The sequence below is a fragment of the Brienomyrus brachyistius genome, chromosome 8, assembly GCF_023856365.1.
Source record: "Brienomyrus brachyistius isolate T26 chromosome 8, BBRACH_0.4, whole genome shotgun sequence".
Classification (NCBI taxonomy): Eukaryota; Metazoa; Chordata; class Actinopteri; order Osteoglossiformes; family Mormyridae; genus Brienomyrus; species Brienomyrus brachyistius.
This window is the reverse complement of record NC_064540.1, coordinates 28,035,051-28,061,973: the sequence shown is the minus strand read 5'-3', so window position 1 is coordinate 28,061,973 and position 26,923 is coordinate 28,035,051. Positions and strand designations below refer to the sequence as shown.

The 26,923-nt window shown below is 42.3% G+C and overlaps 1 protein-coding gene across 14 annotated transcripts in view; it reads left to right on the top strand.

The window, feature by feature from the left end:
• Nucleotides 1-8,949: 8,949 nt before the first annotated feature.
• The window catches only part of itpr1b (inositol 1,4,5-trisphosphate receptor, type 1b), a 92,214-nt gene continuing 74,240 nt past the window's right edge, over nucleotides 8,950-26,923 (top strand). For 13 of the 14 annotated variants that reach the window (XM_049022436.1, XM_049022435.1, XM_049022439.1 and 10 more), the window contains exons 1-3: nucleotides 8,953-9,113; nucleotides 11,077-11,188; nucleotides 17,602-17,672. In XM_049022436.1, coding sequence (XP_048878393.1) covers nucleotides 11,097-11,188; nucleotides 17,602-17,672 — 163 coding nt within the window. In that variant the 5' untranslated portion in view covers nucleotides 8,953-9,113; nucleotides 11,077-11,096. Of the gene's footprint in view, nucleotides 9,114-11,076; nucleotides 11,189-17,601; nucleotides 17,673-26,923 lie in introns of all 14 variants that reach the window. The other variant, XM_049022437.1, reaches the window with a different exon arrangement.

The window sequence follows — 26,923 nt, the reverse complement described above, 5'->3', positions numbered from 1 at the left end:
GCCATTTGATAAAGAGGAATGAAGGATGGTACCAAACCAGATGCATTACTAGACTAGTCAGGACAGCCCAGGAAGTCATAACATAAACCAGGCCTAATTATAGTCATTCTGTGGCAGGTTTAATAAGCACATCACCATGGGGACCACAAAGACCATTATCTCTCCATAATTGTCTTTTATTTTTAGTGAAGTAAAATTTACCCTGTAGGGCAGCGGTCTTTAGTGAAAAGTCTTTTGCTGTCACTACAGAAGCAGAAGCAAAGTCCAAACTAAAGACCTATTTCTTAAAAGGATGGACTCTTTGAGAAGCAGGAGGCTCTGATCTTGTTTAGGTGGAGCAGGACACAGAGAGACGTGAGACAGCCGGAAGTTTTTATATTGTGGGAGGAGCCAAACAAGGCCAGAGAACAACAGGGATTGTGTCCACAGTTACTCTGTCCCCAGCCTCAGTACCATTACCCTCCTCCTTATCTCTCTATCCCACTCTGTCTCTTACTTTTGCTCTTTCACTTTCTTCCTTTTATGCTCTCTCCACTCTGACAATCTCTCTGTCTGTCTTTTTTACACTTTCCCTTACGCTCTCTTCCTCTCCCTGACACATGTCACATCTCCCACGAGTCTCAGCCATCCACCATCTGTTTATGTACCAGCTGTTCCACCTCAGACCGGTATATTTCCCAGCAGGAAGTGGCAGCAGCAGGATGGGTCGGGACGGGTCGGGTCAGCCTTGCGGACGGAGCATGCCCGCATGTGCTCACCCAGCTGTGGTGCAGGTCAGCTGGCTGTGTGGGTGGAGCATGCTGAGATGAGCTCACTCAGCTCTGGCACATTCAACTGTTCAACTGTGACACTCTGCTGCCATTTCCTGTTTCAGTTCATCCCCCAGACAGAGGCTTGGCTCATGATATGAAGACTTATTGCCTTTACTGCACTTTGTTACCATAGTACAGGGAAACGGAGCTAACAAAAAGAGCTTGCAAGCTTATTAATGAAACATCGTGTCGCTGGCCTGCCTGATATAAAACATGCCGTCAGTACATAACGACTCATCTGCTGAGGTGCTTCATCCAGAATGAAGAGCCAAGTGCTCTGCATACAACACAGTCCCAGAAAGGCCTTTATATACAGCACAGTCCATAGTCCCGTAACATCCTTATTTACACAACACAGTCTCAGAACAACTTTTTGCATATAGCACAGTCCCAGATAAGCCTTTATATACAACACAGCCTTTTATATACAGCATAGTCCTCAGTCCCAGAAAAGCTTTTTGTTTATAACATAGTCCCAGACAGCCTTTTATAAAAATAATAATTGATACTTTATTAATCCCCATGGGGAAATTACCTTTTTTATATACACCTCCCTCAGCTTGCTTTTTGTGGAGTAAGTTGTCTGCGAAAGGCAGCCACCCATAGCAGCACCCAGGGACCTGGGGGTTAAGGGCCTTGCTGAAGGACCCGCAGATGTGCTGAGGCTGGGTCTGAAGCAGCCACCTTGTGAGTACAGACACACAGGCTTAGCCCCCTGTGCCACATCCTTGTGTATGCATGCAGTCCCAGTTCTAGGTATTGGAGTCCCAGTACTGGTGTTCTTTAATCAGCATCGTCTTTCTGTACAAAACATAGTTCTGTCATGCATTCCTCCTATTGGAAGCGAAGGGGGGCGGAGCTTCAGATGGTGCAGGAAGGAAGTGGGTCTGTGAGGCTTCTAACAACAAAGTCAAGCACAGCGCTTCCCATCACAGGCACACAGCAGCATGAATCCATCATTCACAGTGTAGGACACTAGGATACAGAGGTGGGATGTGACAGGTGGGAGCCTGATGGTCAGGGTGGCTGTGGGGCACTTTCAGTATGGTGATAGAAAGCTATCAAGAAATTTCCATCCATCCACTTACCAACTAGGAAGATTTGGACTATATACAAAAGGCTTTTTGACAGCATGCAGACCAACGCACACTGACAGACATGCGCAGACATATACATGGACAAACATCGGAACACCATATTCATAAATCAAAAGTAAAATCTTTATTTTCCCTGATACTTATCATCTAATACAATTTACTACCAAGCGATGACAAGCTTCCTCCCTTGGCTTCCTTCCTTCCTAATCAAATTGTATCTGGCTATCAGTGCAGTGATCATAACCAATCAGGTTACAGGAAATTCTGGGACAGCGGGAGTTGAACGTAGGGCATGTCCATCATTCTTCAGTCCTGGACCATGAGGGAAAAAGGCCCATCTAGGAGCAGACAGAGGCTGCCACACACCACACACCCTACATCCAGTGACACCGATCTAATGCTGTGCATTCCCACCTGGGATTCCGTACAGACCCTGTGAACAGGCCCAAAAAGGACACCCCCCATGTGGTGAAATGCAGTCTGACAGTGAGCTTTGCTGAGAAAAGTCATCCTGCTTCTGTGTTTGCTTTTTTAAGTCATTTTCCACATGGCCTGATTTACTGCGGTTTAACTTTTTAAATTAAAAAATGACATTATATAGCACTGAATGTGTGTATGCGTGTTTATATATATTAATATTGTCTGAAAAATATATGTATTAAGCACAGGCACTAAGTGTAACTAGTGCATGTCTTAATAAAATGAGTTGATATAGGTTTATTATAATTTTTTCTGAAAAAAAGAAAACATTTTCTGACTCCTGCTCTTAGTGTGTGAATGGTATAACCCACTCAGGACACTCCCCACTTCTTGCCCTGTGGTTCACAGAATAAAATAATTCCAACTTGTGCTGTATTATTACTGTTTGATCAAGTATAGTTCATCGGTTGTAATGTCGATGGTCTGGTGGTACATGTTGATCATTGCTCACTGATCTTCAGACAGCATTAAAAAGACATCTTATGCACAGAAACTGGGTTGCAAACCCAAGAGACACTGGCTGCTGTCAGATGACTGGCACCCCCGAGGCCATCAAAGCTCTGATGTCATCAGCTTCCCTTCCTCCTCTCAGTGGCTCATGCCCATTTATTCCAAACATAGGCTGTAGATGTGGCCTAGTGGCTGAAGAACTGGGCCTCAAATTGTGCTGCAAGTTCAAGTCTCCACTGCTCAGATCTATAAATGATACAGGGTGTAATTTTCCACACTGGCTGCTATCCGAAAGATGGCATGAATGATGTCATCATGTCTTCATCATCTTCCCACTGCCTTACCTGATGACGGTCGCGGTGGCAGCATGCCAAGCAGGTCATCAACAAAAGCCACAAACTCCTACCAGATCGTTCTAGGGATCTCTAGCCCTCCTCAAGCCAGCACCAGCATTTCCTAGGTCTGTCCCAGGGCTTATTCCCAGTGAGATGTGCTAAAAGCAGCCTCCTTGGGAGGTACCAATAAAAAAGCAAGCTCAATCAATGGGCCAGGCCATGAAATACGTATGTCCAACAAACTGACAAGGTTATTCCAAGACAATGAAATCCACTGTTGTGAATCTGAACAACTGCAATGTTAAGATGATTAATTCATGTCACAAATGACTCATCAGTAGGAAGTGTAGATGAGTGACCCCACCATAATCCAGAAAAGGTGCTCTAAATGCTCTAAGCATGTAACTCAGCAGCTTAGAATATTACTAATAATGCAGTAAACCGCCAAAGACAGAAAGGGAATACGAGACACAATGAACTCTTCTGTTCACTGCACCCTGATCCCCAGATGTTAAATCTCATTCCATGTCGTCCCACAGAAGGTCACAGGAGGGAGAAGAGGCTCCGTGGCTTAACAAGCGCATGCAGTGTGCGAGCGTGAAAGCCTACACTGTGCTTCTGTGATGGGGACAGACTTTGACCAAGTGTCGGACAGCCCCCAATGCACTGATCGCTGAGTACGCTTCAGTGAGCACAGCTCACTTTCCAACACAAGAAAATAATCCAAACTATTCCTTCTGCATTACATTCAGGGTATTTTTTGTAAATGGTGCATACTTCAGATTACATTTTTATTGTATAATAGGTCTATTGGTTGGTATTTTTGTGTATTTTATGTCTGACAGTAAAACAAAAATTTCCTAAATTTCTTAATTCAGAGCTGAAATAGTACATCTACATCCTATAGCATATGTTTTGAAATTTAAACTATATATTTCAGAAGAATAATTAAGGTGATACTTCGAAGTTTTAAATTAAGTCTCTACAAAGAATTGTAGAGGAAAATTGAATTTAAAATGAAAAGAATTGAAAGGAAAATGTTTCAGTAGTGTGACGTCTGGAGCTGCGAGCTTCCACAGGTCACTTTCTTATGTTGCTGTTTTGAATTTGAAGGATTATGTATGTGTGGGAATGTCAGTGCTACTGTCAGTACATAGGCACCAGTGCCACTATGTGTCTAGACAAAGAGAGAGCCAGTCGGGCACTTAACAGTGATGCCTAAAGGTCAGGAATGCTATGACAAAATGCTGAATGAAATGAATGCTCTGAAGTCAGAGGGAAAAATTACGCTTGTGGGAGTTTTCTGAGGGTAGAAAGAAGAATGGTTGGTTCAGAGAGATAACCAATCAAATTTCAGAGGAGGTGGGTCCAAGACATCCAATTGGTTGGTCCTGGTTCCTCTAGTTGCTTGGACTCACATCCTCTAAAATGTGATTGGTTAACTCTCTGAAGCAATCATTTTTCCTTCTGCCCTCAGCACATTTTTGCATAAGTAAATTTCTCATGAGCAAAAATTGCTTTAGTTTTATATACCACCATTGGTGGTATATCGATTGGCATCTAATAACAGAGAATATATTATTTAATATTGTAGTGCATACATGTATAATTTTAACTGGATCTATTGATTTGAGTATGTAGAATTGGTAGCACTTCTCTTGCCCAGATATGATGGTGTTTTCCCCCTGAAATATTCAGACAAGTATAAAAGAGCATAATAAAAGTGTTTAATTTACATTACGTGCTACAGGTGATGTTTCTCTTACTGACCCTGTGAGCCCATGGAAGAGCACTTAGTACAGAACTTCCATAGAGCTTCAAAGAAGCTTGAAAGAAAGTATTTACACTTCAAAGTCTTTTGCACTATATTGCCATCAAAGCTGATTGGAGATAACTGTAGATTCAGGAATCCAGAGAGGATATGGTCTTCTGTATCGTTAGCGTGTGATTAATCCCCATACTCTGCTGAAGATCTATAGTTGATGCCATCATACTGACTCAAAAGTGCCCCTGATTACATAGATGATAGATGCTGAGATAGGACTCAATGAGCAAACTGCTGACTCATTACAGATCTGTTTTGCTATATAAAAACCAGAAAACAGATTTATACCATATATCTGTGACATTTCAATTGCGTCATATTGACTCTTATGAAAGACTCATTAAGTCAAACTGACTCTATCACCGGGGCGGCATGGTGGTGCAGTGGTTAGCACTGTTGCCTCGCACCTCTGGGACTCAGGTTCGAGTCTCCGCCTGGGTCACATGTGTGTGGAGTTTGCATGTTCTCCCCATGTCGTCGTGGGGTTTCCTCCGGGTACTCCGGTTTCCCCCCACAGTCCAAAAACATGCTGAGGCTATTTGGAGTTGCAAAATTGCCCATAGGTGTGCATGTGAGAGTGAATGGTGCGTGAGTGTGCCCTGCGATGGGCTGGCCCCCCATCCAGGGTTGTTCCCTGCCTCGTGCCCATTGCTTCCAGGATAGGCTCCGGACCCCCCGCTACCCAGCAGGATAAGTGGTTTGGAAAATGGATGGATGGACTCTATCACCATCATATGAATGAAGTCAGTCTGTTTATCACCCCATAAAAATCCATGTCCTCTGAAAGATGGGCAACATGTACTGTAGTATTGTGATTAGGGATGATCTTTTTGTGAATGAGGGAGTACCTGGCACATATTTTAATGTTTTTAAAGTTAAAATCTATAAACTAGGTAAAACCTAAATCTGTTTCAATAAAATAATATTTTCAGGGTGTGAAGGTTAATTGTTTGTCAGTATTACCCATAACATTAACTGATGTTTAACAACCTAAACTGCTTTATCCAGTCTTTAGTCAACACGCTTAATCCATGCAGTGTTTGTTTACAGCACACAGAGGCACAAACATCTGAAAGGAAACATTTCGTATCCTGGGGTTGTGATGATTCCTTTAAAACTGATTAAAACAGTTTCCCATTACTAGGCCATTAAATTGCCAAAGGAAGTAAGACAGACTGTAAATCCAGTCCTGCTCCAGACACTATTTATTCGTCAAAGGTTATTTTTAATCTTCAAATCAATGAGCTCAAGCGATATTGGGGTCTAGCACCAACCCGGGGCACTTCTAGATGAATCGCTTCTCCAGGGAGATCCTGCCCAGCTCCCATATGGCCGGCCACGTTCTGTGTGCCCCAGCATCTTCGCCAAACTTCATCAATAGGTCTGTGTTCCAATTCTAAGGATGAAAAAACAAGGGGAGGGGGTGGATTTTAGTGGGTCAAATGTAAAAGTGGATCAGCTGGAACTGGTTTATTGGCCATCGGTTCATGTGTGTAGCTAGAGCAGAAGGCAGTGAGCAGTATCCATTACTATAGGGTGATGGTCATACCGCCAGGTGCCGTCGGCCTACATCCACATGGATAAGCCAAGGTGAGGTGGGCAAGGCTGATATGGAATACAGGGCTGCCAATTCTCACGCATCTGGCATGACACTCGCGCTTACTGACTATCGCGCTCACGCAAAAATATCTTACAGCAAATGTATATTATTCCATTATAAACCTAAAATTAGCAACATCAAAAATGTTGGGTAGTTTGTAAACCCTACAGACTATTTGCAAGGTAATAAAACTGATACATACATGGTAATGCATGTGCATGTGTGTGCAGACTTGTCTCGAATTGACATGAACCTCATGCCAGTCAGCTATGGCAACACTGCTGGCAACACTGTGGGTGACCATAAAGCTCCTTCCAGGAAGAACATCAAGAAGGTCAGCAAACATTCTTTAACGCCCATGACATGAATAAGAGAGAACATGGAATTCTCCCTTTCCACAAATGCAAAGGAACCCTGATAAACCAATTAGACAAAATAAACATTTCTTTAAGTAAGTCATCTCCGGTGAATGCTAAATGTCAGTGCGGTCATAGGATTCACAAACAGGACCTTTCTGGCCTTCACTAGCTCTGCTGAATCACATTTGTACATTTTGTTTTTATCTAGTTATGACATTTACACTAATGAGGTGCTGTTCCAATGAACCTTGGCAAATACCAGATGGGGAAATCAGCTAGTTACTTTCAAGCAGGTGTGGTTATTTTCAGATATGGCGTCTGAAAAGGCCAGAGTATTAAGCATGGCTCAGAACTGCCAAAACATGTGAATGACAGATTTAAGTAATGGACCAGCTACTTGCGTGAGAATTTCAGTCCCAGCTATACGCAGATGCAGAGAAATAGGGAACATCTTTATCTGGTAAGACATTACAACACATTGTGGAACAATCAGCTGCAGGTTTGACCACAAATGACACCCCATCTTGAAACAAATGAGCTTCTGCCTTGTCTGCAGGTGCTCACAATATCTCCTGATGTTTTTCTTTATCAGTAAGAGTTTTTTTGTTTATATGCAAGCCAGGCATGCTCATAAATCAGTCTGTACACCACTTTCAACTTTTAAAAGTTTTGTCATTACACCAAATGAGGGAAATTATAGATAATAAAACACAACATGAGGCTGGGATAGTACGACCCCAGCGACGTCAATTTCTTATGAAATGCAAAGGTGTGACATACTGGGGATGGGTGGATATTAACCAGGAAGGCAGAATGGGGGGTGGAGGGGGGGTGGTCATCCAGGGTTGTGTACCTCACAGCTGGAGCACATTGTTGTCAGAGCAAATATTAATGATTAAAGCGCAGGGGAGTGTTTTCCTGCATGAGGGATATTAAACACGTGGACTGAGAAAATGATGAAACCCACCCAAGCTGTTAAACATGCTAATTTCAGCTGTATTCTGCATTTAAACAGAACAAAGGGTCAGTCCCTCAACAGACAAAAGCGTCTGCACCTCTTTAATTATCTGCAGGCTTGCCTATTAAGTGTTGTGTGCTTGACAGCTGTCTGCCTGGACGGGCGAATAGATTCCTCGCTCGATGTGAACATCGATTTTCATGGAGAGGGGCCTAGATAATGAGGCTTTGAAAGCAGACAGCAGGAGTGTCTCTGCAGCTGACATCAGAACCGGCACCTTATCAGGCATGTCATATATTTAATAAAAGGAGCAAAAAGACATTGCTGTAGATAAAGGGCAGCAAACATGTCATCCAGGGGCATCACTAGAGATTCATGAAGGGGGGCTAACCCTTTATTGGGGGGGGGGGGGGGGTCTGATAGAAATGACCCACATTATTAAACTATTTACTGTATATTAATTAATATAGGCCTAATGATACCCCTGATGTCAACATGTGTGAAGCCATGTTTTATGCAAAGGAATGGGTCATGTGACCAGTCAGCTGATTTTATAACCTACAAGCTCCCCAAAACTACTGCATTGATTTCATACTTTTCACTTTAAGGCTATCCTTACAGATATCACGTATTCACATTGTAAAATATTGACCACGATTGACAGTCGTCCCCCTACAAGGCAGCATTACTAATTGTATCTGATACTTCTGAAAGTTTCACTGAATTTTTAAGGAAAATTATATATTGACATTACTGACCAGAAAGATACAGGTGAAAATATTCACCTACGTTACATAACTGTATTGTGTGAGATTTACTATTCTTTTTTGACGATGTTGTTTTCATCACTATATTCTGTTTAACCTACTCGGAGTAGTTAATGGGCAGATACTTCTTTAAATACCCGCAAACTGGATAGCATACTGGGACTTGTAGTAAATCGCGGTTATATATAGCGCTGCCGTTTCGTCACTTTCCCCGCAAAACGGTTTAGCGCCGAAACAACATTTCCCATGCAGCCAAGCCGCTATAAATCCGGCAGAAAGCAGGCGGGTCCACAGAGCTCATGTGGAGTTGGTCCATGGTGGTTTTCTTGCTGTTCTCTGACTGGGGTTTGAGTATGATGGGATTAAACGAGGGTAGCGCCGTGGACATTGCCTCGCACTGATCAGTCTTCAGCCCCGGTCCATAAGAAAGGTAAAGCAGCCGGACACTGGAAGATATCTCCAGCTATGTTACCGATAGGCCGGTAGCTGTTACTTTATATCAGATGGGGATGCCACTCTTTACGCGGGATAGTCCGCTGAACCCGTTTATATAGCGCCTTAACGGGAGGCGCTCCACGTCTCATCCGCCGGCATGTCCATCAACTGCAGGGTCGCTGTTTGTTTGAACAGATGTTTATATGCTCAAAGTGCTATCGCGATCGTAGTACGTCCTCGGCTCTGATACCAGAGTAGAAGGGGTTTAACAGAGAGCAGACCGCGCTGTTCATCTGCTACTAGACGATTCGAACCATGTGTGGTTCTGAAACGGTCTGAAAGTTTGCTGTGGGCGCACCGGCTATGCAAACTCCTACTTTTACTCCGCATTTCCCGCGGAGTTCAGCGTGATCATTCAGCCGGGTGTCGCCTGTACTGTAAGTGCGCATCGGTGAGTCGCAGGATGTTCCTGAGACCAGACGGGACCATCTTAAATATACATTCATAAATAACGCATGCTGTCAGTGCTGGGCCATAAGGAGTTTAACGATTTACAGTACTTGCAGGAAAACGTAGTGTCGGTGTTTGAGAGAGACGTATCCTAACGGTGTTTGTACAAATAAAAATGCTGTCAGTGCTGGTCACGGAGTATTAACAATGTTTTTATAAATAAGCGCGTGATTATTGTTGTACAAGGAGTAGTATTAACAGTGTATTTACAAATTGGCGTGCTGTCAGTATTAGACAAGGAGTCGTAGATATGGACCACACTTTATAATCATGTTCTGTTAGGCTGGAGGAACTCTTAACCTGTTATATTAATACATGTATAATTTGCCTTATTTTACTGTAAGAGGTGATGTGGTTGAATGGTAGTAGTATGGCATTTATAGAGTAAAGAAAATTTTAACATGACTGTGACTGTTATTGCCTGGGTAATGAGTTAGTGGATGAGACCAGTGCACATGCCATACTGGTAAGGCAGGTCTGGTGTAAGGACTTGGAGTATCTGCTGAATACAGAATGAGTCCATTAATTATCATAGATTAGTCTTCTTCAAAGCTGCTCTTTGTGCAGGTGTGATATTCCTGTAAGTTTGGTCTATCTCACCGGCCTGAACCTTTCATTGCACAGTGGTTCTGATAGTCCAGGAGTTTTGTAAACAGCATTTACTGGCTATAGTGGTGTCCACTGTGGCCAGTTCCCGAAGCCACACCTCCACCCTCGATTAGTCTCTGGTTCTTCAGGGCTGAAAGTCTTCAGGGCTTTAATTATGGCATTCTCTATGCGTAATAAATGGTGGAGTGAATAAATACAGTGGTAATGTATATGACATCTGAAGTCTATGCTGTAGCCTGTTTACTGCCCCCATGGGAACAGTTTATGGAGTTTTTCTACTGAGCTCCTTTGCTGGCTCACACTGAACACTAAATATTTTCCTCCTTCCTTTTGAAAAATGCATGCCGGTCGGGCATATAAGCAGCACATCCTGCCTTCGACGTGGCTTTTGGGCCATTTGTCTACCTTGAGTAAATCTGCGTTTTGTTCCGAAAATCGCAGGTGGCTCACCTGCGTGCGGCTGAACGTGCCACATGATCTTTGGATGGTCCACTTTCTGAACGACCAGGCCTTGTCTGATGTCTGTCACCAGCGCTGCAATGCATTCACCTGCTGGGTGGATTGACCTGAGCAGTGTTTGCTCCCCCCAGCTTCACCGCTTCCTTCTCCTAACTATCGCTGTTGCTCAGCACCGTAATTCAAACAGTTGCGATTAAAGGGATGCACCTTTTCTGAGTGATCGCGTCGTCATTTATAGCGCCATGCTGTGAATGTCACGGCCATTTATCTTGGTGCATTAAGTTTGAATGAAATGCCTCCGTTATAAATGAAGAGGCCACAATGTTGTTTTTTTTGTCATTTTGATGTCACTCAAATGCTGTTTTCTCTTCCCATTTCAGTCGCAGTCCAGGGTGCAAAAATGTCAGACAAGATGTCTAGTTTTTTGCATATTGGGGACATCTGTTCCCTCTATGCCGAAGGGTCAACCAATGGCTTCATCAGCACGCTGGGGTAAGTGTGGCCCTTTTAGCCTATCTCTGCATCATCATCTTCATTATTATTGTGTGAATTGGTTTCCAGGGAGTTGCACACCTGCACTCAGCTCAATAGCTTGTTGTCAATGGAAATTTTGGGTTTGTGTTTAGTGCCCAAATTGGGATTTGACCCTGCACTTTTCCCCTAACACCTTAGCCCTTTGTCTTCAAGGCTCCATAGTTAAGCAGAAAACGTGTCCTTTGGCCCTGTCCACATCTGTAGAGACACACCCCATGTCATGCTGGATGCTACCTCCCCTCTATGACACAATAATAGCCTTTAGCATGGAGTGCATTTTCTCCAAGTCGCTCCTGTCTTTGCTAGTTTTAGATTCAGCCACGCTTTGCTTCATTCTCAGTCATTCTTCAGGTGTGCGTTTTGTTAGAATATGTATTCGTGTTTGTTCAGAGAATCCCTGAAATGGAGAATGCTTTGATGCACTGACATAGCCAGGCTGCTAATAAGGAACCTCAGCTAACCTTGTTTAATAACATTTTATACACCTCCCTACCCCGATGAACAACGTTTCCTGTTGTCCCCCCGCCCAACCCCAAACAGTTCAAGTAGCCAAGGGGCATTTGACTCTTGTAATATCACGTTAATGTGCCTTACAGAATTTTGAATACTGTAAGAAGTATTTGTGCCACTAACATTCCATTTGCACTTTATTTTCAAGCATAATTTATGTTAATCAAGATCAGATGAATGGTATTCAGTTCTTCAGTTGAATGACTAACAGAACTGACAGTTACAGTTACTTCAGTTTAATGTGATTTGAATGGATTGATTCAGCCAGTGGTGCAATCAAAGTTAATTATCTGGAACAAAAGCTTGAAACCACAGTGAGCTGATGAGTCCAGGCCTGCAGAAGCCTTACTATGGTCTTGCTATGCACTGGGAATGCTTTGTGATTTGCACCAGGAATGTAGTGATTTTTCCTGTTCTGTAACTAGTTCTTCTTGAAGGTTGTCTCTGCTGTGCTGAGCCTATACTCCTTTGTTTTCTTCATAATAAGGAACACCTTGGTCAATGGCCAGGTTTGTCTTGTTGCTGTGGTACAGTGTTTGTCTTCAGTGGCCTTGGAGTGGCAAGTAATTATACCATATGAGTTGTCTGTAGTGGGGGGGATAGTATGGGGGGTTGAGAGTCAGAAAATAGAACAACAATGGAGGTGAAATGGTAAGGGAAGGAGATGAAATATAGAGGAAGATAAAAGATAGAGGAGATGATAGAGAGAGAGAGAGCAGAGAAAATGAGAAGGAAAAGGTGAAAGATTAAATGAAGGGTTGAAGGAGGACAGGAGGAAAGATGTGCAAGAGCAGGTGGCTGGTTGGGGAAGGAGGTAGGGAATGACCTCCTGTTTCATCTCCACACTCACCGCCTGAAGCATGTGACGGCCATGCAAAGCCTGCAGCTAGTCGCTAATGTGGACTGATGGCGTGAACTAGGGCCAGTCCGAGTGCTGCTCGGCAGAACATGGTGTCCGTGCCGCTCGCCACGCTTCCTGTGTCACTCTGGCCCAGGCACACGTTCCTGCTGAGTCATCTGGCCCACAAAGGTGGCCGTTTGCCCTAGCAGGGGCACAGAACTTCTGACTTGTCATATTTCGCTGTGGCGGTGGGGTCGGGCGGCGCTTTGAAATGTCAGTTATGGAGCGTGTCCATGCTGTCTCATTCTAGGGCTCAGATCTGTACTGTCACCATGGTCCCCAAGATGGGGAGACACCCAGGTATTCATGCGATTCTCCATTCATTTCTATGGGGAAATCTTTAATAACAACACAATGACCTTAATCCCTACCCAGCCCTAACCTTAACCTTAAGTAAGCAAACAAAATACGAGAATTTTGGCATTTTTTGCCATTTTCAGAGAAATAAAAAACAGTTTTTTATTACATTGTGGGGGACATTTGGTCACCACAATGTAATACAAACCTAACACACACACACACACACACACACACACACACACACACACACACACACACACACACACACACACACACACACACACACACACACAAACAGTAACACCCATGGGGAAGTTAAATTTAGCAATGAGGAAGAGTCACAAATAGTGTTTTTTTTATTATTATTTTTTTTATTTTATGTATTTTTATTATTAATTTGCTGTATAAAGCTCAGAAGCTCCTGCACCAGGGTTTTCCAACTCCAGTCCTGGAAAGCTATTGTCAAGTACATTTTCTATTCTGGTATTTACCTGAGAAGAAATGTGGCTCATCAGAAGCCAGGTAGGATAGAAAACCTGCTGGACAGTAGCTCTCCAGGACCGGAGTTTGAGTCCCCTGATCTACACTTGCTGTGTTACCAAACGGTGATGTGAAGGTAGTTGGCGAAGTAGCCATGGGTCCCCTGAAGCTCAGCTACCCATTAACATGGATCCATGAGATTTCCTGCATCGCGGCACTACTGATGTGTAGAATCAGGGTCATTCTCATTGTGCTTTATGTCAGTGGCTGGTTTGTTGAATATCTGGCTGGTGATCTGAGAATTGCCCTGGGGTAGTGCACGCAAACTTGCGGTCATGCGTTTTATCAATCAATAGAAAATGACGATGAGGATGGTGGTAGAGTAACAAGGTGCAGATTCTGGAGCATGCTTCTGTGGATTATAGCTGGCCACATTGTCTTTTGTAATGTGGGGGGCTTGAGGACAAAGCAGGTTGCTCCCGAGGGTCTCTGGAATGCCCGTTATTTATCCATCTAGCAGGATGCTAGGTTACATTGCCCTGCCTTCAGCTGTGACTGTCCTAAAGGCAATTCGGATCTGCTTTTTTTATGAGAGTCTTATCTAAAGCAATGTACAGTTAAGAAGGTGGGGTCAGCCAGGTCCCAGAGCTATGGGAGTTAAGGGTCTTGCTCAAGGACCCCTGTGCTGACGTTACTTTGACGGGATTTGAACCTGCAGCCTTCTAATTGCAGCCACAGCATCCTTACGCTCTGAGCTGCATACCTGTCGTGTGGTTTGTGACTTAGGAGAGTTCTCCACTGTAGGAGTGCTGCATGCAGTATGATGTTAGTTTTTTTTTTTATTATTGCTATATGAACTTTGCTTATTCTTTACTTCTGTTTTCCTCAGTCCATTTATATAGCAGGAATTTTCATATGGAAATTTAGGCTAATTACATGATTTAATGCTACCCGCCTGTCCCTTCTGGGATACCATTACCATCCATTATTAGTAACTACTTATTCAATTGGGGTCATTGTGATCTGGAGCCAATCCCAAAGAACACAGAGCGGGTGGGGAGGGGGTTCACTCTGTCCATAACTCAGTCACACATTCACCGCTCCCTATTTACCTGCATTATCTGGCTCGGGAGTAACTGTATGGGAGATGAGTATCCAGAGAGAAACTCCCTCAACATCTGAGAGATTTCCGCAAATCCAGCTGGACATAGAACATGTAAGCGTGGTGGGAGGGGCTGGATCCAAATATGGGGAGAACATGTAAGCGTGGTGGGAGGGGCTGGATCCAAATATGGGGAGAACATGTAAGCCTGGTGGGAGGGGCCGGATCCAAATACGGGGAGAACACGTACGCATGCTTTGGAGGGGCTGAGACCAAACACAGAGAAAGCATGTTAACACCCTGGATATGATGGTGGGGCCAGATCCATTCAGCATTTATTATTGCAACTTCGTTTTTAAGTATTATAATTTTCACTTTTCTGACCCAGGGATTTGAACTGGTGCTCTTCTGATTATAGGCACAGTGGTCTAACCTGCTGAGCCACACACTACCCCACCATAGATGCTATCGATATCCTAACCAAGGTTGGCACCTACATGTATGTGGATCCTGGGGTTCACGGTTTCCTGGTGCTGCTGCAGTAGACCCTGTGTTCTCAATTGAGATCCAGAAGCAGAATTGTCTTGTTGCTTGCTTGTTATTGTGTTTGCTAAGGAACAGACTCAAACAGACCAGTCAGATTATACAAAAGCACATCATTTGATATACTTAATGGAAAACATGTCATTATGGACAAATTCCTAAACTATTGAAACATATTTCTGGGGGCAGAAATATGCCCCCGTTCACCTCAGCTGGGAGAAGTGTATCTGTAAATGTGGAGCTATTTGATTAAAGGGCAGGTTCTCTAGTGCTGGCTCGTCCAAGTGTTTAAGTGGACCGTTTCATATCAGCTGTTCTCTTCCTGGACACTTGGGAGGCTGGCTGAATGGTATGTCTCAGATGAGACCGTCAGTGGCTCAGTTACACATTGCCCAGGGACATGGGGAAGATAATTTGGCTAAAGCTGTATGCTCTGCATCAACGTTCTATTTTTAGAGACCATTTGGCTGAGGCGGCCTTACTGTAAACACAGAATATATGCACCTTAGTCACTTCATCATCGTGTTTAAGAACTGGACTTCCTACCAATCTCAGGTCATGCCTCAAAAGAGGAAACTGTTGCTGCGCCCTTAAAAATAATTGAAGCTGACCTGCTAGTGACCATGTACCTGGAATTGGCTTTGTCGAGTCCCACGTCTGCATCACAGGAGATGGGCATGTTGCTGCGGTTGCTCTCTAAGTTCAGGAGGTCGTGTCTTTTCCACACCCTGCGGTGAACTTGCTTTCTGTAACGGTGCTGAAAACTCATGGTTCGGTGCAAACCTCAGTTTTGGGTTCACGGTATGGTGCAATTTCAGTACAGCGAGGAAAACGTAACTAGATTTGAAATGATTTATTAAAAATGCTAACGAAATCTTAATTTTGGAACAATTGTAAAACGGCATAACTTAAGATTATTGGCACATTGTGAAATCAGTTATGTAGAGAAAATTACAAATAAAGCTGCATCATAAGAATCAAAATTAACTAAACATCAGTTGCGTATTTGTAGTGATAAACAGCACTGTAGCTTAATTTTTTTTTTATTTAAATTTATTTTTCAGTCCTGAATTTCCTGACAAAATACCATGGAGAGTCTAACTTGCAGAGGTTGTTTCTGCTCTGGTCATACACACATTCGGACAATGTCGTCTCAGTTGAGTTAGTATGTTGGATGTGTTTTTAGGTATAACAGAGCCTACAGGCAGTCTTGGTCTTATCCGCTTCTGTCTCTCCAATGTTGGTATAAATCACTGGGAAAACAATGTTCCCAAAGCGCTGATTATGCCTGTAACCAGCAACACATACAACTCGTGGCCACAATAAGCATAATGCTTTTTGTGTTGAACATCTACTTTTGAATTTTGGCCTATGTCAATAAATATATTCATTTGTTTTTTCTGTAAACTGAAATGTGTGTAATTCTGGTTCTATGGTGAGATGCAGGTATTGAAATCTGAGAGAATGACCACAAGAGAGAAATGGTCTGTACAGCACTGATGCAGGTCCTGCGGCTCCAATGGCAAATCATTGCTTAGTGTCCAACGTCGTAAATAAAAAAAATTCTTGCATTATGAATGAATCACCTGTTGAAATACAGCAGTGCGTGTGTGTGTGTGTGCATGTGTGGATTAGGTTTTTATTACATCGTGAGGATAAAATGTCCCCAATGACATTGTATGGACCTTTTATTGCTTCCCAAAAGAGGAAAAATCAGCTTTATAAAAATCTGCAATCAAAAAACTAAAAATGCCAAGACTTGTCATTTGTTTGGCTACTTATGGTTAAGGTTAGGGCTGGGTACTGGTTAGTCATAGTTGGGATTAGGGTTTTTCCTCATGTAAATTGATGGGCGGTTCCCACAAAGACATACAAACATTAAAGAACGTGTGTGTGTGTGTGTGTGTGTGTGTGTGTGTGTGTGTGTGTGTGTGTGTGTGTGTGTGTGTGTGTGTGTGTGTGTGTGTGTGTGTGTGTGAGAGTCTGTGTGGATGAGTGGGAAATACAAAGATGCAAGGACTTCAGTCAAGCAACAATTTGTTGTCAACCTTGAGGGAAACGAGTAGCTCCAGAAATGTGGTTGTTCTTTTTCTCAAGCCAGATGACGGCCGTCTACACACCAGACTGCTGCCTTCTCCCAACTTTGGCAGCTGAGGCCGCCATGATAGATGTACAAATTGACAAATTTTGGACACACATGCTTGATGTCATGTACCTGCCATTTGCAGGTGCAAACATGCCAGCGCTAATGCATGAAAGATCATATCCACCTAGATTTGTATATGTAAAGTAAATTGACAATAAAAACCGAAGATGTTTTCTTTAATTTTAGTTTGTTCTCTGAACACGTTTCTGTTCATTTTTTAATATTTTTTTGGTGAAGCCTCATTTAAATTTTTTTCAGTTAATGAAACGGTTTTTTTCATATTTTAGTTTTCATTATTTCATTAGTGTGTGTGTCCGTGTGTGTGTGTGTGTGTGTGGTGTGGATAAGTGTCCTCACTGATGATTTCCCTGACTTCTCTTCCCTCGCAGTCTTGTAGATGACCGTTGTGTGGTTCAGCCGGACACAGGAGACCTGAACAACCCCCCCAAGAAATTCAGAGGTGAGGAACCCTGCTTCATGTGCCAACTTTCTCAAACACCTGTGCAACACTTTGGGTTTCTGTCATTCAGGGGGTTCTGTAGGAAAAGACCTTCTAGTCTTATGGTGAAGGAGGAAATGTATATTAAATGTTCACTGTAAATGTCTTTACTTTATAAATGCTTCCTATTTGCCAAAAAAATTGTAATCACTGTTCATTAGAGGTCTTTTGAAGATGAGATGAGCTTATGGTGGTGTAGCTTCTTCATGACGAATAGGTCCTAGAGGAGAGTCAGGGGCAGAAAGAAGAGCAACTTCATTGTTAAAATAGTCTTTGGTTCTGGGGGAGGTCTTTCCCTAAGCCTCTATGAGATTTTTAGGGTTGAAAGGTTTATCTGAATTACTGAACTCAGACTTCAGTAGTGGCATGCAAGGAATTTGTGGCTGTTGAAGGGTTTCTCTGCCTGTTGCAGTTTTACGTTGTCCTCGTGTTTCACATTCGAGAGAACAGAAATTAGCTCTGGTTTAAACTTAAACTGTACACTGCTGTCAGCTTCCTGCTATGGTTTGGTCACCCAGTCCCACCCCTTAGGGTGCCAGTGGGCCTCTGGTCTGGCCCCTACATTTGGGGACTATCCGTGTGTTCCTCAGGTCTGGTCCTGAGGCGTCCGTCCACCCTCTGGGGCTGCGTAAATGCAGTTTCCTGCGTGTCGAGGTGCCACGTCTGCTTACCCTTCATGTGTTTCGCTGGCTCCACGAGTTGTATCCTTTCTTTCTTTCTTTCTTTCTTTCTTTCTTTCTTTCTTTCTCTATGCCTCTCTCTGCTTCTGCATTTTAGAGTGTGAGATGGAGGGAAGGCTTTCTTGTCATCTGAGAGAAGAACAATTTTTTTTATTCTGGCAAGCGCACAACTATGCAGTTACTGTAGTCTCCACCTGGGGGGCAAGGCTCACTCTGATCCCACACTGCGTCATTCTGATGGCCCCCTTCGCTTCTCCTGCGTCTGTTATGGAGAAGCGTGAAGGTGCTTTAGTTACCATAGTTTCTGCCTGTCATATCTGGCCTTTTGCAGATGGAGCTCAATTAAACACTGCAAGTATGCTGCGACACTGTACATTACATAACACAATCCCAAACGTACTGAATGTAGGTATTCTGCAGATTTAAAAACACATCTCTTAATCTGAACTGGATACAAGATTTCTATGGCTTTCTTTGGCTGCCCCCTGACCCCCCGCCTCACCGCACCTCCCCAACATCGCATTCTGTATTGAAGGTCAAGTGTAGCAGAAATCGGCTCAGTGTAAAGACCTGTTCTGCAAAGATGTGTGAGAAGTACGACGTGAATGGCAGCCTTGGGGGGGGGGGCTGTGCCGGCCTGCTGCATGCTACTCGTGCCCCGTAATCAGTCCGAGACGGGAGGCGTGTCCAGGACTGGCTTTATTTTTGTTAACTTTAATATATCACACACCTGGGACCTTTTATATTGAGGTCAATTGGATTTTCCATTACTACTCTTGAGATTATACTGGTCTGAGTGATATGCTCACTTTTAATAGTGGAACTATCAATCTTGGCCTAAAGAGCTAGTACACTATATAATGTGGCATGATATTGTATTAAGCTCTATTCAAGATTATACATTTACGTGTGTCCCTTGCCTTTTGTTTCTGGGGTTAGTCTTCAGGCTCACTGTGACCCTTTCCTGGATGGATGGATGGATGGATGGGGAAGGGAACTAGGGAGATGTGTACCCCTGAAAATTTTATTTAATTTGACCCATCCCTCTCCCCCCCAAAAAACAACCTTTGCATTTAAATTTAAGTTGTGTGATCCATAATGTCAAACTCTCTTCTATGCCCTTGGATGGATGGATGCATGCATGGGTGGATGGATGGACGGACAGATATGGATGATATATGCATGATACATTTCATAGCGATTTGAATCTCGTTAGCGAAATAGTGGATGTAGAAGTTGCTTGGAATTTTTTTTAAACCACTTTTCTGTTTTTAATTAATAAGCATGCAGCTATGAGAATATTCAGAGTTAGAGGTAAAGACAATCCATGGTTCAATGATACTATGGCACCTGCTATCAGAGAACGTAATACTGCATGGGTTAAAGCTAAAATAACAAATGAGGCTGAACACTGGATGGACAATAGAGCATTGAGACATAGGTGCACTAGACTAATATATAATGCAAGAAGCGAGTACTACCTGGCTCTAATAGATCAAAATTTAACTGACCCTAAACAATTCTGGAAGTTGATTAAATCATCTGCTGGAGATATAGCACCTCCCACTGTTCCTGAATTCCTAGTAATAAATCAAGGTAAAATTAAGGGTAAACAAAACATAGTAGATGCTTTTAATACACATTTCATTAATGCAGGAATAATTACTCAATACAATCATCCAGTAGATTCTGGGGATAGTGCAGTTATCAATTCTAATTGTTCTGCGAACTTTAACTTTTCGACAATTCCTGCCTCCCAAGTTCACAATGTCTAATTAAACCTGTATTGCAAAAAGGCTCCTGGTCCACATGAGATTGAGCCTTATTTTTTTTATAGATAGCGGCAGATCTGATTGCCGGTCCTATTGCCTCTGTTTTTAATCAGTCTCTGTAGTGGGTTAATTCCTAGCTCCTGGAAGTCAGCTTTTGTCCTTCCACTATTAAAAGGAGGTGATCCCTCCTCTTTGGATAATTATTGCCCCATTTACAGATTGTCGGTTGCAGCCAAATTATTTGAATCTTTTGTTAATGACCAACTTAAAGTTTTTTTTATCTGATAATAATATTTTATGTCATACTCAGTCTGGTTTTAGAAAGCCACAGTACAATAACTGCAATAACTTCTGTTACAAATGATATAATTACTGCTCTGGATAACAAAAAATCATGCGCTGCTCTTTTTATAGATTTAACAAAAGCATTTGACACTGTTGATCATGCTTGCCTTTTGCAAAGATTGCAGAGTATAGGATTTAGTGACACTGTATTGAATTGGTTCTCCAATTTCTTGACTATAGTTACACAATGTGTTCTCCCAGATAACTGTAACTCTACCTCACAAATAGTAAAAACTGGTGTGCCTCAAGGTTCTGTTTTATTCTCTTTTTATATAAACAATATTAGTTTAGGGTTAGAACCAGCAAAAATACACTTATATGCTGATGATACAATTCTTTATACCATTGCTTTGTGACTGAGAGAGACAATAGATTCCTTACAGTCTGCTTTTAATTTATTAAAGATGTCTCTTGTTAAGTTAACGGGTGTCAAATGCCAAGAAAACTAAATTTATGGTATTTATGGTGCTTTCGATTATTTCTCTCCAACTCGGAACTCGGATGAAAACGTCACGAAAAATGTCACTTCCCGTCAGAAACACGCCTCTTTTATGACGTTGATGTCGGACATAATTTTCTTGTCCGAGTTGTCCCTGTGACGTAATTTCAACATGGTGGCTTACACACTCAACAGTAATTCTATTTTATAAATCTTTAAAAATGTTTATTTTGTTAAATGTATTAATAATTAATAAATGTAATTGCACGTGTTTGATTTAGAGAATACCATATTGTGACCGTAAACAGTATCCTAGCATGCAATACCAGATTTTTACCAGACTTGTTAGTGTTTTTGGTTTGTTTGTAGTTTGTTTGCCTCTCGAAAAAAGAATATTGCTATGAATGTACTAAAATATTTTATAAAGTGTATTATGTGGCTTGACTAGTTTGTGTTTCTTGTTTGTTTGTCTCTCGGGAAAAAAAACAATCTTACTCCAAAACTGTGAAAATGAGATATGAGAAGAGATACTGTATCTTAGTGGAACATTCCTGGTAAAATAAAGGATAAATAAATAAAATATATTACTTGGCTGAAGCTGACTTCAGTAACTGTTAAGTATGATATGTGAAACAAATTAGCGGAATGTTGTTACATTGTTTTTTTTGTTCTGTGGAAAACCAAAAATCGTTCTACGGGCAATATTTAATATCAAATTATAAACATGTTGCAGGCTGGTACTTTGACACCTCTTATTGGTGAATGAGCTAATGAAATTGCTAGTGTTCCACTACAGAAAATGGCTGATCCAATTCATGCATCTCCATTATTTCATTTTTTCTGTCTTTAGCTCTGTTGCTGCTACTTTTGAAGTGTAAATATTGCCTGGCAATATCAGTCGAGACTGACACGTCGGACTGATGCCGATTATCTTGATTTTTAAGGTCTATATCAATATCTTAACCAATATATTGTGCATCTCTAGTTAAAGAATTTAACATATACACTCCAATTCCAATAAGGTGGAACATGGTGCATGTTTTTTGGGGCTAGGTTAAGTTTACGTCTTTCAAACATAGTTACATTATTATAAGTGATGAAGAAGGAGGCTGTTGCTCTGTCGTGTTTTTGCTCGTTGGCTGTTTAAGTCACAGAGATGATTCCCATGTTTGTCACGGTAAATAAGGTCTCCTTTGAAATCTCATTCCAATCTGATCTTAGATCCTTTTTTGGCTCCTCCCCCATTTAAAAATTTAGCATATTGTATATTGAGGACTGCTTTAGGCTTAATTATGACCAACCAGTTCATTTGTGTGACACACTGAATGACATAATGCGGTATAGTGGGGTGTGGATGGAATATTGGTCCAGTCAGACCACACAGTTACTCCAGTCCTACACAACAGAGATTTTGACCTAAACACCACTGTAGACGGAACATAAAGCATTATGACCTTCCTGGTTTTATGTCAGCACCAAGAATGTGAGGGAGTGGGAGTACCCGGAGTGGGAGTACCCGGAGTGGGAGTACCCGTTATTGAGCGCTGTGATTGATCTCTTATGGTTTTACCAAGTCCTGCATGGACATATAGTTAATTGTTTCTTGAGATTTACAGTATTAAGTCATTGTATTTTGAAAATGCGGTTCCAGCAATGAGACCATGATCAGGTATCTTTCTGTGTTGCCTTTTGTATTCTGGTTGCTTGTTTCATTAGACCTTTTTGCCCCTGAAGACCATATGTCTCTTCAGCTGTAATGAGACTGAACAAGCAGCTTCTGCTTCCAAGTTGTCACTCCTTTTTCCGGAAAGTAAAAATCCAGACCAAGGTTTTGTGTCAACCAATCAGTTGAGCATAAAGAGTCACCTCGACTGTCTAAGGGTCGTGTTCTAGACTGAAGATTGTATTTGGCCACTCATAGAATTAAGGAGGTGCAGCCCACCTTCTCTGCTCAGCAGTCATAAGGGCCAGATGGTGTATATGGTCAACAGCCTGTTTAACACAAAATTTATGTTTTTATATGTGCATATTTTACAGGGGAAGCAGGATTTCATTAACCCCCATTAAAGTCACTCTGCAGTGCACAGCAATGAAAAATATATCCCTTTTTTAAATGGGTCATCTCTCACTGTTTGTTTTCCACTTTCCACACCATCATTGACCAAAATGTTTGTAATCAGTTATAACTTATCGATGCCAGCTAGTTTGGCATTATTTGCTATCTGATTTACTCCCGTTCAGTTTTTTTCTGTCCATCTTCACATAGCTGAGTTATCCTGCTATCTACGACTTAATGGGTTCAAACAAGCTTAGGCCATTCTGGGAGGCTATACTGGGACACTTTGGGAAATGTTGGTAATCCCTGTGGTCCTAAAGCTTGTGTCGTTTAACCCAACGGTCAACATAAAAACTGAAAAAGAAACTTTTCAGCTTATTGAATTTTTTTTTCTTCTGTGATTATTGCTTGGCAAAATCCTCCATAAACTGTGTCTAGCAACACTCCTGCAGGAAATGACCCAAACTCTTGTTGCAACACAAATGAAGACCCTACGTTTCCTGGAGTTGTAGCTTTGATGTTGGTTATGGTGAACTTAGGTTTTATTCTCTCTCTGAATAATAGTGCAGTAGATGTAGCACTTTTCAAATTAGTATATGTCACGATACGTGAAAATGGGCAAAGTCGGGCAAACGGGGATTTATTGGGGACACGGGAAGCAGGAAACATCTCACGCAGACTAACATCAATGACAGACGAGGAACTGAGGTAAGACACGGACTGAAATAGACAGGACTGATCAAAATAACTAGACACAGCTGGGTATGATCAGGGAAGCACACGTGGATAATCAGGAGGGCATGGCACACACGAGGATCGTACGAGCTGGGCGTGACAGTATGTTACATTTATGGAACTTTTCCACCTCACCAAGTACCATACTTTGCATTTTCCATTGACTTCTGGTCGAGTACCAGTACTAAACATTCCACTATGATGTAAGAATTGCATGTGCTTAACTGGCAATGTTGCTGTTAAAATAGCACATCGTTCAGCCCTATGATATACTGCAGCCATTTTTCTAATCTGGCACAAAATACCCTGCCTCATGTTTTGGTGTCATTCGAAGTTGGTACCAGTCGTCATGCCAGCGGAAAACCAACACTTTGAAGTACCGTACTTTTGGTACTTTCTCGAAGTACTGAAAGTACAGTACCCATTGCAGTGGAAAAGCACCCTTATTCATTAGGGATGTAACGATATCAAAAACTCACGGTAAGATATCGCAATAAAAGGTTCATGATACGGTAATTATTACGGTATTAACATAAAGTGTTTCTGCTTTTCATTGGTGAAATATCCAGCTATGACGTTAAGCATTTGCCAGAACTTAATTGTTCTTTGCAATGAATGACTGAACGAACAATGTAATTTTAAAACAAAAACAAACAATCAGTAATTCCTTTATAGAATATAAATTTTTTTATGCAGTAGCTGGATCTTTTAATCATAACAAAAGTCACACTGACTGGTCAGGTAATTAACTGACCAGGGGCCTGTATTATGACGTGGGGTTACTGGTCAGATTGAAGGTAGTCTGAGCAAAATGTAAGTGAATAGTCCATTTAAACTGTGGTACCTTAAATCCAACAAGTTAATCCAATAAGCCAGTAACCCGGCTTCATAGTACAAGCCACAGAACAAACATTATTATTATTATTATTATTATTATTATTATTAATAATAATAATAATAATAATAATAATAATAATAATACATTTTATTTGAAGCGCCGTTCAAGGTACCCAAGGACACTGTACAGTAAGAGCAGAACATAAAATATAAAAGTAGTTAGGGTACAAACAACAAATAGGTAGCGACAAGGACACATTGATTACAGACCCACTAGCGCCAGATTGACATCAACCAAAACAAACATGACATAAATACAAAAGAAAATCTCCAAAGGCAAGACTAGGCTGAGAAGGTCTGAGAGAAGAGGTGAGTTTTGAGCATAGATTTGAATATGGAGAGTGAAGTGCATGTACGTAGTTCAAGTGGGAGAGTGTTCCAGAGTTTAGGGCCAGCCACACTAAATGCCCTGTCACCCATGGAAGAAAGATGGGCAGAGGGGGTGGATAGAAGGTGTGCATCGGTAGAGCATAAAGTGCGGGTGAGATTGTATAAGGTGAGAAGATCCGCCAGGTAGATGGGTGCTAGGTTGTTCTGGGCTATGTAGATGAGCAGAAGGATTTTGAATTGAATCCAAGATTGTACTGGAAGCCAGTCTAACTGAATGGGAATGATATGTTGCCATAGTCTTGTATGGGTGAGAAGTCTAGCTGCAGAGTTTTGGATATGTTGCAGTCTGTTTAATGATTTTGCTGGGAGACCAATAAGCAGGGCATTACAGTAATCGAGTCTGGGGGTTATGAAGGCATGAATGAGGGCCTCAGCAGTAGCAAAGTTGAGTGAGGGGCGGAGTTTGGAGATGGTTTTGAAATGGAAATAAGCCGTTTTGGAGATACGTTTTATATGGGAATCAAAAGACAGTGAATAATCAAAGATGACACCTAGGTTATTAACTTCAGAGGAAGTAGTGGTGAAATAACCAGGAATGGAAAACTGTGGCTGATTTGGCTTCAGCAGCGTTGGTGTGGCAATAAGAATGACTTCAGTCTTGTCATAGTTGAGTTTGAGAAAGTTATGTGTCATAGTTACTAATGTCGTTGAGGCAAGTGACCAGATTCGAGAGAGGGAGTGGATGGGAGGGCTTAGTGTGAATGTGTATTTCATCGGCATAGCAATGGAAATTTAAGCTATAATGAGAGAGAATGTGACCAAAAGGTAGAATGTAGAAGATGAAGAGCAGGGGGCCAAGGACAGAACCTTGTGGGACACCATGTGAGAGGAGGGCATTAAGGGACCTGAAATCTCCAATAGAGACAGACTATTCCCTACCCGTGAGATATGATGTAAACCAGGTAAGTGCAGTGCCTGTAATGCCCAACAGTGTTTCCAGCTGGGTGAGCAGTGCGTCATGGCAGACCGTGTCAAAAGCAGCAGTGAGGTCTGAAAGCAGGAGAATACTGACATGGCCTGAGTCAGCAGCAATGAGCAGGTCATTTATGACCTTGACCAGGGCCGTCTCAGTGCTGTGCTTTGTCCTGAACCCAGACTGAAACTCCTCCCATAGGCTGCAAGAGGTCAGGTGATCTTGAAGCTGCGTGGCCACAGTGCGCTTGAAGTTTGGAAGTAGAAGGCATCTTAGAAATGGGACAATAGTTTTTAAAATCATCAGTGGCTGCTCCAGATTTTTTCAGAACTGGAGTAATAGCTGCAGTTTTGAGAGAGCAGAGGACCAAGCCTGTGCGAAGAGATGTGTTTATGGTCAAGAAGGGGACAGACAGACAGCAGATTCTAACTAGCAGGGAGGGAATGGGGTCCATGAGGCAGGTGGTGGACCTAGCCTTAGTGACAAGGTCGTGGAGAGTAAGCTCATCAATAGCCGAGAAAGCAGAAAGAGACTGAGCCGATGTTTTAGGCAAAGTGGGGTGACCCACGGTCACCCACGGTGATGGTAGTGGGGAGTGACTTAAGAGACTCCTTGTAGGCCAAGACATGATCTTTAAATGTGGACAGTCAGCTCAGTCTTTTTGCTGAGTTGCTCAATCTGATGGCCAGCTGCCTTCATTTTGTGCAGCTCAGGTGTAAACCAAGGGGCAGAACGTAGAAAGGAGACAGTGCATGTTTTTAAAGGGGGGTTAGTTGATTTAAGGTGCTAGATAGATGAGAGTTGTAGAGTAATACCAGTTCATCAGGGCATGAGTTAAATGGTTCATCTTTGTACTAGAATTGCAATGAGTCAATTAGCTCAGCTGTGTCAATATTCTTAGTGTTTCCGTACATGATGGAGCGGGCGGGTGAAGACGGCACTGAGGCTCAGGAACAGCAACACTGAACAGGACAGCCGTGTGGTC